This window comes from Ixodes scapularis, unplaced genomic scaffold, assembly GCF_016920785.2.
Source record: "Ixodes scapularis isolate PalLabHiFi unplaced genomic scaffold, ASM1692078v2 PGA_scaffold13__105_contigs__length_92229423, whole genome shotgun sequence".
Classification (NCBI taxonomy): domain Eukaryota; kingdom Metazoa; phylum Arthropoda; class Arachnida; order Ixodida; family Ixodidae; genus Ixodes; species Ixodes scapularis.
In genome coordinates, this window is record NW_024609839.1 from 4,183,159 (window position 1) to 4,197,709 (window position 14,551).

The 14,551-nt window shown below is 43.4% G+C and overlaps 1 protein-coding gene across 1 annotated transcript; it reads left to right on the top strand.

Moving 5' to 3' along the window:
- Nucleotides 1-1,340: 1,340 nt before the first annotated feature.
- On the top strand, nt 1,341-9,833 carry LOC120841017 (ficolin-1-like). Its single transcript, XM_042289754.1, has 3 exons — nt 1,341-1,368; nt 1,467-1,643; nt 9,396-9,833. The coding sequence occupies exons 1-3, from the start codon at nt 1,341-1,343 to the stop codon at nt 9,698-9,700; spliced, it is 510 nt and encodes a 169-aa protein (XP_042145688.1). The 3' UTR covers nt 9,701-9,833.
- Nucleotides 9,834-14,551: the final 4,718 nt, after the last annotated feature.

Below are 14,551 nucleotides of genomic sequence, written 5' to 3' on the forward strand. Positions count from 1 at the left end.
TTGGTTTCTGTTTTGCTCGTGACTTTATGTTTAAAAAAAATGTGGCCGCATCTCCACGTGGTGAATGATGTTCATTGCGGCGAAGCTGTGGTGGTGCTGATGATACTGATTTTATTGTTCATAGGTGGTGCGGAGCTCCGGATTGCGTTTCAACTTCATTATTACTGCTTAATGGTGGGTGAAATGCAGAGCCAGTGGTTCTTCTAGCGGATCAGCTTGGATCCGCTAGAAGCGGGGGGAACGCATCTCCACCGCCTAAGTCAACGGTCCATGTCAGAAAGAGAATGTGTTGTATGGATCGTGGTTATATACGCAGTTGAGCATTTGACCGCAGCGCCATCTCCTGTATAGACGTTGAGCGACTACATGCAACGTTGAAGTGTAGCGTAGTGTGCAATAAAGAAAAAAAAAGAGTAGCGTAGTGGTTAAGACGTCTGCCTCGTAAGCAAGCGGTTCCCAATTCGAGCCCCTAAACAAACGTACTTTTTTTTTTTTTATATGGGCCGATTTCGGAGGCAGTGCAATTGATGTGAGCACGGACGCCGGACAAGGCTAGACCCTAAGGAGCTTCGCCCCTAAGAAAAAAAAACTGTACCATGGAGTCAATATTACGCTACGCATATTTGTTGCTTTCGGGAGAAAAATGCGACCTGCCTGCGCACTACTCCAGCTTCCTCGCCAAAGCGGGAATAATTCGTGTCGCTCAGTAATGTCAGCACACCACGAGACAGGCCTAGAAAATGGTATACCATCACGTATCTCCGATCCTCACTATTACCGCCATTTTGATAAACGAGTGGCGCCACATATAGACAGTTGGAGTCGTGGGTGTAACGTGACACCTTCGCGTCACGTCACGGGGTAAACTTTCCCGCGGACTTTAGTGGGCTAAATGCCCCGTGGCCCACATCACATCTGTCAGCCACGTTAACTCTCCTTTGAGAATCTCCCCCAAACCAACAAAAAGAAACAAGAATATTGCGTTAAACAGAAATCACCAGTAGTATTAATATTAATTTTGGTTCACATGTAAAACAAAACCAGTCAATAAAGATACCCTCGGGTGACGTAGCCTATCTGTGTTTATTTGCTTTGCAACTAACATTGATACTCACCATTCAAAACAAGCTCTCACAAATAAGTTTATTCTGCCAGCATTTTAGCTTGCTAATGAATACCAACAATTATCTTTATATAATTCAATGCATATTTTTCTGCTATTGAAGCATATGATTATATAGCATCGTGAAACGAAAAATGTGAGTCGCTACTCTTGTAGGTGTTTCTTGTTTCAATTTACTATCGTTAGCTTGGTTTGATCTATGGTTTTAGTCAGCGCCATGCACATTCCTGCAGCTCATGTTAGGAGTGAGGCCTCACGTCATGGAGGGTTTATGAGTCAGTCTTACCATTTGGAGAGGGTGTTCGTGTTTATTTCTAAGCGCATTTTTTTCCTTCCGTCAAAGGACTTGATAATCTTCATGCACTTACGAGTTTTCCGAACAACCAACAAGCTCTCAGAATCGAACTGACAAAAATAGGACAAAGGGAACCGACAGTATTGCTCTATCACAAATTCGTCGTCGGCTCCAAACAGGAGGGTTACAAGCTGACCGTTGCCGACTACGAGGGTCCTCATCAAGGTAGGTATCGGTTCTGCCGCAGTGCCTTTCGCAACAAATGCGAAGAATGTGGAATGGCGCGTGTTATTGAGCGCTTTGTCAGCAGGGAGCAGGACCTCTGCGGCTCTGCCGATAGAAAACCGAAAATTGAAAACAAGCCCAAACTGTTTTTGAAAGGCTGTAAATGCTTGGGGTGCTTTCTGTCTTTCTACGTGCGCTGATTTTGTGATTCTAGACGGTTGTTAGCTATTTTCTAGCTGAAACATCGTTTAAATTTGTTAATTTAGAAATTCAAATTCCCAAACCTAATTCAGAACTTCGTTTAAGAAACTAGAACGAAATTAAAATCTTCTGTGTGACGTGTAGTTTCGCACGAACAATTCGGCTCATGTTCCGCGAAACACGCCGGCATGATCCACCTTTTATGAGATGGTAAAAATGATGTGCTATAACAGGGGTGGCCAGAGTGACATGGGGTTAGAGATGCAAACAAAACTATAAACGTTCTGAGAGCCGCAGGACAAAAGGAAGTAGTAATTCAAGTACACTAATTGAATTAATGTAATTTAATTACTTTCTTTTAAATTTGTAATTGCGTTTAATTACTTTGGGCTATAAGGAATTGTAATTGTAATTTAATTACTTTCTAGCTTCAGTAAGTGCAAAATTTCGGGCACAATTACAAATTACTTTTGCAAGACTGCGGCTCTGGCGGAATGCCTCTGAAAGCCTCAGTGCCCGCACCAGCGGCCTAGCTCTCGGTGACACACTCGCAGTTCCAAGTTTATTTTCTGTTGGCTTTACTTCGTATCATATTGGATTCAGCGTTTTGGAGACTGACTTCTCACCTGGGAATATTGTCACCATTGATTCAGGAGCCCCGATTCGGTTCTTACATAATTCTGAACCATCATAGTTCCAACTCAATGTAAATAAATCAATGAATCAATCAATCAATCAATCCTTTATTTCACATCAGAAACTGATGTAGGCTGCAGGGGCAAAAAGTCAAAAGTTTGACTTGACAAGGCCTCTGCAGCCTTACAATTGGCACACGGCGACATACTACACATGAAGTAATAACATTAAGTTTTCAGCTTTTAACATTAAGCAAATAAATAAATAAATAAAAAAGAACCAGAAGAACAGCATAAGCTAAACACGCTGTTAAAGATAACAAAAAAATCATATACATATATATATATATATACACATACACATATACATATGTATATACATACATGTATATACACGCATACATACACACACGTACATACATACGCATCATACAGACGCGCATATACACACATATATATAAGGCACATAGCATATTTAGGTACATGACAGGACAATAACATAAAACGTCTGTGTGTAAATGCGTTCCTATTAGCACGTGTGGATTATAATAACACTATTAAAATATTCTGAGAAGACTAATTGTCGTATATTTATTTGCCTGGCTAGCGAAATTGTGTCAACCTGATTTTACTTTACCGATCTGGCTCCTTCGAGCATATGAGCTAATTTAATATTATTTCTTGAAAATAAAAGAATGTAAGACTTCATTGCCCCAGACTGTCCAGTAGTATTAATAATTTAACATAATTCACACGAGTAACGTACAATACATGACATTTACACAGCGATGCCGAAGCCTCCTCCTAAGTGGGGCAAGCAAAGAACAAATGCGTTGCATTCTTAACTACTCGCTTAAAGTCATATGGCCCAAGTCGAATCGCTCTCATAGATAAGTAATTGTATTACATTTTAAAAGTAATTTGTAGTCGTAATGAATTACATTCACTTACTAGTAATTGTAATTGTAATTAAACTACTTTTAAAACAAAGTAATTGTAAATGTAATTAAATTACATTTTGAGAGTAATTTACCCATGTATGGGGCATCTTTATGCCGAAAAGCAATATGGTTTTATGTACGTTGTCTAGTACAAGACTGCCAAGACTATGAGCTTTTTTATTTTTTTTTATTGTAGAATATTGTTTTGTCTTGGTGACACGGGAGGAGAAAGGGGGCAGACTTACCAAGGAGCCGTGAGCCGCACTTGGACCCGTGAACAGCCGCACGCGGCTCGAGAGCCGCGGTTTGGCCCTTTGCTATCATGTTAACTTTTGACTGCTGTTTCTTACCAGGTTTTGTTTACCATTCAGTTCAACTGCATACATCCGTTGTGACTGGTACAGCTGAAGCCCCAGCACGATTCCGGACATTAATTATTGACACTTTAAGTGGGTTGTCGAACTAGTCAGACTAAATGCATTTTCGGAAAACCCAGGCTTTAGTCTTCCCAACTTGCTATTTATTATCTCTCCATTCAGATTAGCAATTGAGAAAGCAGCAAATGAAGGTTCTGCCAAAATCAACATTCAAATTTTCCCGCGTTCTCCAGCAGTGTGATGTCACACGCTGTATAACTTGGTGGCGGCAGCGGCAGCGTACGGACGCCAAATAATCAACTCTGCATTTTACAGCCCGCTGCTGAGGACCCTCCTGCGTCTTTGAAGAAGATTTCGTTACTTGGCATACTCGCGGCCTGGAGACAAGCTCTGTGGACAGTGTACCTGCTACAGCGTCTTCACATTGCATCGCAGAGACTGCCATCTATCCCAGTCACTTCCAACTACCTGATTAGTTATCGCTCGCTTCGAGTGGGCGGTGGCTGCGAGTGCGTCTATTACTTTGGTGGCGGCAGCGGCAGCGTACGGACGCCAAATAATCAACTCTGCATTTTACAGCCCGCTGCTGAGGACCCTCCTGCGTCTTTGAAGAAGATTTCGTTACTTGGCATACTCGCGGCCTGGAGACAAGCTCTGTGGACAGTGTACCTGCTACAGCGTCTTCACATTGCATCGCAGAGACTGCCATCTATCCCAGTCACTTCCAACTACCTGATTAGTTATCGCTCGCTTCGAGTGGGCGGTGGCTGCGAGTGCGTCTATTACTTTGGTGGCGGCAGCGGCAGCGTACGGACGCCAAATAATCAACTCTGCATTTTACAGGTTGGTGGTTTAGATGTTCTAAGTCTCTAAAATATTGTATTTCGCTGTCGCTGTTGCTGCCACAGGAGTTTTTTGTGTGAGCAGTGCTTTGCTTGTACAGTGCTTTTTGCCTTGTTTAGTGACTAACGCTGTCGACGTGTTTGGTTGTAAGAGCAAGATGGCCACGGGATTCACTAACACCTGCCTGTCGTGTAATGAAGCTCTGTCAGAAAAGAGTCTGAAAATGAAATGTGTAGAGTGTGAGTATTCTTATCACCTCGGTGCATGTCCAGGTATACAGGAATCGACCTTTAAGACTAAGGGGGAGAGCTGGCATAGTGCATGGCGCTGTCAAACATGCCGAATCTCGAAGCAACGAAGTAGTAAACCAAAAAAGGATTCTGAAGTGGACGTCATGGTTGCGCTGGCTGCCATGAATAAAAAGCTGGATAGTCTACTTGACCTTAAAGAGACTGTAAATGGCATTGAACAGGCTATTCAGATGCTATCGGACAAGTACGACGGTGTGATAAGCCGCATGACCCAACAGGAGATGGATTTAAAAGAACTGAAAAAAAGGGTCGAGAGAGTAGAGCAAGATGAGGCAAAAGCAGAAATCAGGCAACTCAAAGATCAAATAAATGAACTCGAATGGCGATCACGACGACAGAACTTGGAATTACACGGCATCCCGACGACTGAAAAAGAAAATATGATGGAAAAAGTGAACAAAGTAGCAAGGTCACTGCGCTTGCCAGAACTAACACCCACTGATATCGTATCAATGCACAGGCTGGCCTCTAAGCCTGATAAGATACCTGGTATTATTGTTCGTTTCATGAGTCAGACTACTCGAGATTTATGGCTTAGCAAACGATTGCACCTTAAAGAAGACGGAAATAATGTTTACCTTTTAGAAAACCTGACGAAACATGAAAAATCCTTACTTTGGTCTGCGAAGGAATGTGCAAAGGCAAAGGCTTACAAGTACGTTTGGTACAGAAATGGTAGGGTTCTTGTGAGGAAAGCGGACGGAGAACCAGTTATCGTTATCAAGAGCATTGATGACTTGGAGAGGTTGAGATAGAAAGGCTGGTAACGCGCCGCCATGAATTTCGCTAGTATTTTTTCCTTTTTTGTCAATGACAGACAGTGCTTATTTATTGCCGAATGAAGTGGGAAATTGCTTTAGATCCAAGTTGAAAACCCCCTTTCTTTGTTTCATTTGAACGCGCAGTCAGTGCGTAATAAGTTTGAGCAATTTGATGCGTTTTTGGAAGGTTTTGGCATTTCTTTTGATGTGATTATGTTAACAGAAACGTGGTACAATCAAGATGACAGTGTTGATAACTTAGAAAATTACTATAACTATAATTTATGCAGAACCTCACAACGAGGGGGAGGAGTTTCAATGTTTATAAAGAAGTCCATAGAGTGCAATATTGTCCATCAATTCACTAAACTCACCGATGATTATGAAATTTTGACAGTGCAATGTGCCCACGGTGTTTTTCTGTTATGTATAGACCGCCAGGAGGCGACATGTCTTGCTTCAACGCTTTCCTAGAAACGTTTTTCAATTTTTTGGGGGAAAGGCATTTTAAATGTGTCCTTGGAGGTGATCTTAATATAAATATGCTGGAACCGACACGGCAACGTGAACAGTTTTCGATGTTGTACCAATCATATGGCTATATTAATGTTATCAACGAACCTACGCGTTTCACCGCTCAGAATCAAACATTGCTGGATTTATTCTTGACAAACGTTTTCGAAGTAGATGTACATGCTGGTGTGATCGGGGCCACCATAAGTGATCATCTTCCTATTTACATGTTCATTGATTCAAGTGTTAATCACAAGAAAAAGCATTTTCGTGAGTTTTATTACAGAGATATAAGTCATAGAAACCTCGAGCGGTTTCGAGAACAGATCAGTCATACCAACTGGGATTCTGTTTTTTCCAAGGTGTCGGCCGACGAAGCATATGAAAGTTTTCTTGAAACATTTTCCAACATATATAATTGTAATTTTCAATATAAACGGTATGTTAATAGCAAGAAGTGCAGAAAACCATGGGTTACACCCGATATATTAAAAATGATGCAGAAAAAAATACACTCTACCAAAAATTTGTGCTCACTAAAGACTTGACTGTCTTATCAGCTTTCAGAAAGCAAAGAAATAGAATAACAAGTGAGTTACGACGGTCAAAACGAGCATACTACAACTCTCTATTTCTAAATGTGAAGCGAACGGAGGTTGTGTGGAAGAACTTAAATGCGATACTGCATGAAGGTAATAAATTGGAACCAATTACTGAACTAACAATTGAAGATGAAATAAAAACCGGAGCTACTTTGGCAAATGCATTTAATGATTTTTTTGTAGATTTAGTAAACAGTGTTCCTTCAACTGAAGCTACGAGATATGTTAAAAGTGTCCCAGAAAGTATATTCTTTTTCCCAACGGATGAGGAGGAAGTAATTTCTATTTTTACATGTTTAAAAAATAGTAAAAGTTGTGACATTAATGATATCCAAATAAAACCTGTTAAATACGTAATCAAATCGATTGCTTCGATTTTAGTGTATGTTTTCAATTTATCGATTCAGACTGGCATTTTTCCACGTAAAATGCAGGTAGCCAAGGTGTCAGTGCTTTATAAGACAGGGGATAAAAACGAACTGGGAAACTACAGGCCGGTTTCTGTTTTGCCAATTTTTTCTAAGGGATTAGAAAAAATAATTCATAAAAGATTATATCGTTTTTGTGAAAAGCATTCCATACTATCTCCTCATCAGTATGGGTTTCGTAAGGGCTGTTCAACTGAATTAGCCCTATTAGAACAAAAGGAACTAATTCTTAGCAATATTGAAAACAGGCTTCTTACGTTAGGAATTTTTATCGATTTTTCGAAGGCATTTGACCGCCTTAACCATGAAACCTTACTACAAAAACTGCTAGCTTACGGCGTTAGAGGTAAAGCTCTTGACATTATAAGAAGTTACTTGCAATCCCGGTTTCAGATGGTGGTAATAGATGGCTACCACTCTAATAGTAGACAAATGAAAAATGGCGTTCCGCAAGGAAGTATTTTAGGGCCGCTTCTTTTTAACTTATATATCAACGATATAGTAAATATTGACTCTAAGGTGCATATGATAATTTATGCGGATGATACTTCCATTTTTTTCTCGGGCAGAAATACTTCTGAATTGATAGAAACTGGTAATCGGTTTCTTCATAAACTGAATGAATGGACTATTTCTAACTCACTAGTTATAAACAGTAAAAAAACAAAGTCTGTCATTTTTAGATCAAAAGGAATAAATAATATATGTCAGCAGCAGGCCCTTACCTTAGGTGCACAAACTATCGAAATGGTTAAGACAGTTAAGGTGCTTGGGGTACTGTTTAACGAATATTTGCGATGGGATGAGTCCATTCAGTCTACTGCAAAAAAGCTATCAAGAGTAGTGGGTATCATTTATAAGTGCAGGGAAAAACTACCTTCATCGGTATAGCTTCTTATTTACAACTCTTTGTTTTATTCTTGTTTTAATTATTGCTTTTTGGTATGGGGAAATTCTACTTATTCGAATATTAACATTCTTTATTTGTTACAAAAAAAAGCAATTCGTGCGATCTGCAATGAGGCTTACTGTAGCCACACAACACCCATGTTCAAAAGATTAGGCCTGATTAAAATAACAAATTATTATGACTATAAACTTATTCTCATGTACAAAACAGCATTAAATAAGCCAGACAGTATCTTCCTTTCCCTGTCCTCCTTACAAACAAAGCAGATTTCATATGCTGTTCGACACGCTGACACCTGGATAGTCTCTCGTTCAAGAACCAATTATGGTGACCAGATGCTGCAGTATAGGCTACCTAAAATTTTAAATACTATGTCCCTTTTGGGTGTTGAAGTTGAAGTCATTTCCAAAAAGTGCTTACGTTCCAGATTTGTTGAATTGTAATATTTTAACTAGTCAAAATAGTGTACCTATAGTTATTTTTGTATCGTTACTGTTTTGTTTAATTTTGTATTTGAGATTGTTTACTCTGCGATGACTGCTGTTGCTGCCGAAGGGGAGGAAGGGACTCTGTCAAGCAGTTCCTACTGCTTTTTTCCCATCCGCCCACTCTTCATTGAAGAGAAAATAAACTTGAAACTTGAAAACTTGAAACTTGAAACTTGAAGTCGAGCAGACAGTTTAAAACGACACTGTACTTTAAGATTTTTTTTTTTTTTTTTTTTTTTGGCGTGAGCTAGCTTAGAATTTATTGCACGCCACCAAACAAGTACAAACTGTGCTGTCCCCATATAGTAATCCTATATAGGAATCAATAAATGGATTCAAGAATGATAACGGCCGTACCTTTGTAGCGGGCGGTAGCTTGCTCCACTTAGCGTCACGTTTTTGGCGTCGCGTTTTCAGTGTTGTCAATGTTACCATGGAGCCTTTCGGACCAGATTTTAAAATGCATTAACTTCAGAAAAAAAGTACTGTGATATGTAATTTAAGTTACTAGTTCAGTTGTGTCAATCAATGCGTCTAAACAATTTGTATGCAAATCAGTTTGGAAGTAACGAAAATCATTTTGTGTTCACTGACGCAGTAAAATGATTCTAGATGTTTGCCTATAACAGAACATATTATATCACAGAACATAATATTTTATATTTGCTGCTTGTTAGAATATCATAATGCAAGAGCCGTCAACACCCTCGCTTGGCTGACACTGGTGTTTTGGCATGCACAGATTACGACGCGTTGTCCTACCACAACGGACAGAAGTTCACCGTCAAGAAGAGGATGACGCAGCCACCCGACGGAGACAGATGCTCCGCAAGACTAAGTGGTGGCTGGTGGTTCAAGGATTGCAACGAGGCAAATCTTAACGGACGTAAATTCACCTACACTTCGCCAACAAAGGCCCTCGGTATTACCTGGCACATCAAAGGCCAAGAAGAATCCTACTATTATCCCTACGACAGTGTGGAGATGAAGATCAGGGACTACGACTATGGTTTCTGCACGGGCGCTTTTAGATCCAAACGTATCTAATTTCTAATTTCTGCTTCGGTGCAAAAAAAAAAAAAAGCACTATATTGAGCTGAAGTTGCCATTTACGATATGCTCCGTTAATTTCTCGCTTTTTGACTTTTTTTCTGCAAGCTTTGGAAATAAAATATCACTGCTAGAGAAAACAGCATGAATTGTCTTGGCTCTCCCGGCTACCGCCAACGTCCAACGCTAAAGCGGCGGTCCCACTGCTTATGCATTTTACAAAAGAGACGCTGCAAACACTGTCTGAGGCCTTCCTTGTAGATGAGGGTCCCGTCACACTGGTCATATAAAAACCCATTTTAGACATGTTAAAAGCATACATATGCACGAAGCACACACGCTTGAAACCTGATTGAGGCGTGAAAGCAGTGAAATCATGACTGCAGCCCGTGTCGTTTCTATGACGTACGAGCAGTGTGTGAGCGGCTTAAATTCACCAACTGCGCACCATTAGCGCCGACTAAAGCGCGGACCACATGGCGCGTTTTTCTGCACGCGAAAACGCGACGCGCTATGAACGCTCGCGCGGAAGCTGGCGCGGCACCAAGCACCGCCGGCCGCGCGTTATCAGCGTTGCCAGATAACAGAATTCTCAACACGCGATGTAAATCTTGACGCAAATATTAAAAATGAGAACTAAAGGAACAAATAAGTAAATAAAACTGGTTTGTGTGTCAAAAGACACACCTTTTAATTTTATATGGGAAATAAAAATGCTTTTGAACACTTCGAAATGGGCTGAATACGAAAGAGCGTACTGTGCAGGATCACGTGATAGTTCGACCGACCCTCATTGGGCGAGACCCGCTTCGACGCCTCGGCACGCGCGTCTTGTTCTGGGTCGGCTGGAAACCAACGCTCCCGCGAAAACGCGCGCCCGCGCGCAGGAAATGACGTCAGTTTTACACTGACGCGCCTGAGTCGCGAGCAACGAGGTAGAGGGGCTTAGAGCGATAAACCGGGGTTCCGGTCTGCACTCGAAAGTGACCCCCATAAGGCGGCTGCCATTGTACGCAAATTTGACCACACGTCACATGACCAAACCAAATACGTGACGTCACAGGAAAGATGGCAGCGCCCTTGCAGCGGCTGGCCCCAGCTGGGCCGGAGCTTGTCGGATGCTTTTTTGGTTGTCGTTCGTCTCGGCGAGTTGATTTCAGACGCGGAAGCCGTCATATGAGGCCGGTCGAAAGCGAGTTCAGAGTTCAGCGTGGTGTTTGACGTAGGTATAACGTGAAAATACGGAGAAACGGTGTGCATTTCGCTGGTGACCGTCTGCATTTCGCTGGTGACCGACCGGGATATTGCCACGGAAGACACAATCTGACCTACGTTGCTCGGACCTCGGATTGATTCGGATACCGCTAGGATAAAATTTAAGGCGACGTTTCTGTGCTCTCATTGACCATCGGAATCTTCGAGGTTTGCAGTGAAGCGTGGGCAATATATTTGGATACACAGTTTAACGACGGAAATTGCATGAGTCGTGCTTGGCGGTGTGCAATCGCGGTGCAGCTTCGGTCAAATGACCGAGGGCTCACTTCGGTTGTGCGGCGCACCGGAAGGCTGCCTTGAAGCTGGTAGTTCCCGTGCCGTGCTGAATGATGCTGTGCTGCTTACAAATTGTTCCGGCGTAGAAGTGCACTTTCACGGAGCACAGGTGTGCGGCGCACCGAAGAGCTGCCTTCAAGCTGGTAGTTCCTGTGCCATGCTTTAGGTGATGCTGTGCTGCTTCCGAAATTGTTCCGGCGTAGACGTGCACTTTCACAGAGCACAGGTGTTGCAGTTGGTATTGATCCCGCTGGTCTGTCGCACGTTTCGTCAACACAAACGTTCATCCACACTCGTTACGCGAATTACAAGCTGTCCGGACATTTCATCGAGCGTGTTACGTACCCAGCTCACGCCGCTTTGTGGCAACAGTCTGCAATGGCTCATTGCCAGAAAAGTGGTCCCACATCCATTTCAGTTCAGTACGTCCACGGCAGTCGCCAAACCCCGAAGGAGAGGATTTATTCGGACAAAATGCCACTAAAGCAATGCAGCTTCTTCAGTGTTCAGGATAGATTCTCTTCTGCGAGTTTTGTTATACTGTCACGGATCCTTGTTCCAGTACTCTCTTCTATCAATATTCACTATTTTGGGACACTGCAGGTCATGCTCAGCTCTAATCGTATGTTCAGGTGGAGGTGCTGGGCACTTTACCCATAGCCCTTCACTCTGTGTGAACCCGGCGGCTCTTCAGCCGAGTTACCCGATAATGGGACACGGCTGGCGGACTATCCTGCGTCTTATGCCCCTGTCGAGCCATAAGCAAAGTCCTGACCCGAGCCTGGCAGAACAACCGCAAGACGACCGAGTACCACAAGGAGTAACCTCGGAAATACACCACGAAGCACCTGAAATCCGAGCCAGTTGCTGCTACCAGGAAAAACCACCGGAATTCGGTCTCCTGTCAGAAAATCCGAAGCTGACTAAGCCAACAATGACAAGCCTGTAGCAGCAAACCGTGTCCCCTCCCACCATTGTTTGCATGCCCGTCGCAAATCCCACTCCGACGCTTTTTCACGCAAGCTGTATGAAGACGTCAAGGACTGGATTGAACAATATGACAGTGTCGCCCGCCACATTGGGTGGACAGACAACCAGCTCCTGCAGAACCTATACTTCTCGTGGAGGAAACTGCCGGCGCTGGTCTGAGAACCATGGATCCTCCTTAACGTCATGGGAAGTTTGCAAGATCGAGCTGAAGCGCGCATTCGTCAGCTAACATCAACGAGAGAGAGCCGCATTCTTGATTCTGTCCAGGGCACTGCCCCAATGAGAGCGCCACCGCACTCGTGGAGGATGTTTTGCGCTTGATCGAGCGCCCACGCCCACGCCCACGCCGACCTTGACGCTGCAGAAGACAAGAACCTAAGAATCCCATGCCCCTCACGTGAGGGACAACACCTTTGGCAGCCTTGTCCGCAACCCCCCAACAACAGTCGAAGTGTTCATATCACTGAGGCTTCCAACATGGAATGTGCACTGCATGCCCGAGCCTGCCACTATGAACAACTTCCCGGCGTCTCGACACTCGAGTTGTCCAGCTACTACTTCGACGCCAGCCTCCCAGGCATCCACGACGTTGTCTGGGAGGAGATCAGGAAGCTACTTCCTGCCATCAGTTGCCCGGCTTTTATTTTGATTGCCGAGATTGTTTCGGAACAAGTTTGACAGGTATTTCAACCGAGACTTCTGCGAGCGAAGCGGCACTTGACAAACCAAGGGCAACTTACGCCACAATGGCACGACGACCGCCACCGGCTGCCCCTTTGTATTCAATGCCAATTCAATGAGACACTCTAACGCCGAAGCATTCCCGGCATCGTGTGTAGGTCTGTGCTCAACAAAGTACACCGAGGAAAACGTAGGTGATGCGAATGTGCGACCGAAAACCACTTTGCTACCACTGCGTGAAGCCGACCATGTCTACCAAAGTAGCCCGTACCAATGAATTGGTCGGCGAGGGTTCGTGCCAAACGACCCTCGATTACGTCTCGAGGAGCGACCACGGGAGATTAAGGATTACCTTCGGCGACCTTTTGTCCCTGATGCCGAAGGTGCTGAAACGAAGATTCTGAATCCCTGATTACCCCAAAGCTCCTCATGTCCATCACCTCAACAAGAGGTAAGCACGACAAAGCAGGTGAACGGCGATGCAGTGACAGTGGATTTGGTGTCGGTTGTCGTCCAAGGACAATACCTAAAAATTTGCTAACACCAATTTTCTGTGTCCACTCCACGAAGTACACAATTTCCAACTTTGAGGGAGAATGCCCCTGAGTGACTTGAAGGAATAGAATGGTTGGTTGCTCTCAAAAGTGAACTGCAAGCATCACCAGACTTGGATAGCAAACAAAAATTGTTGCCAGCTTTCAAGTCAACGGTACAGCAAAAGGCACAGCCACGTAAGCAATACATGCCCGAGCTTGCTACATTGATGCCGAAAACTACCAGGAAAATTTTCGGATTAGAAGCCAGCCCTGCAGCTTTAGTGCATCAGACGTCAGTGGCCGCACATGACGTATGATTACAAGACAGCATCAGTCGGTCAAAGTTGCCACTCGACCAAACTGAACACCGACGTGCCAGGAGCGTTATCCGACAACAAGGTCCACAGGTACTACGACTGAACGCCTGACACGAGACTGTCGCAGAAAGAACTCGTTATGGAACCATTTACTAAGAATCAATAATTATGTAATCAAGTGGAAATAAACATATTTGATACACTAACCCGATAAACATATTTCCGCTTGCCTTCATGCCTTGAGAGTCTACACACCGAGAATTGTGTCCACTGCACGCTCTGGACCTTACGAGGACACTCGCTTCTCTGACCCTTCAATATTAATTAAGGGGTCATACCAGACTCGCAGACTTCTAGCAAGGGGCTGCACTCGTTCAACCTTTCCTGAACATGTGGTGCATCCGAAAACCAACTCCAGTGATGTGAAAATGTTATTTGTTAATTTATTCCTTCCAGGGGCCTTCGTAGGCATTGCAGAGAGGATACTTAAAACTACACACATGATAATAGCATTAAAGCACACTGCTGTAACTTGTTAATTGGAAAAACAAACACACCTCTGAGCATATAGTTTAATAGTATGTGTTGATGCATTGTTATATAGCATGACACTTCCTATATGTATGACACACTAGACCCTTTGCAGAACCTTATCAAGCAACACAACCGTCACCATGTTTTTCGGCGTAAAGCACACGAATGGGCCCCAGTTCACGTCGAACGCTAATGCAGCATTCGAGTCCAATAGGTGCTGAGCCGAATTCACAGGGATG

Excerpts from the sequence above, each read along its gene's own strand:
- LOC120841017 (XM_042289754.1), top strand. The coding sequence starts at position 1,341 with ATGCACATTCCTGCAGCTCATGTTAGGA. Across the intron at positions 1,369-1,466 it reads TCCTGCAGCTCATGTTAGGA|GACTTGATAATCTTCATGCA; the intron begins GTGAGGCCTCAC and ends CTTCCGTCAAAG. Across the intron at positions 1,644-9,395 it reads CTACGAGGGTCCTCATCAAG|ATTACGACGCGTTGTCCTAC; the intron begins GTAGGTATCGGT and ends TGGCATGCACAG.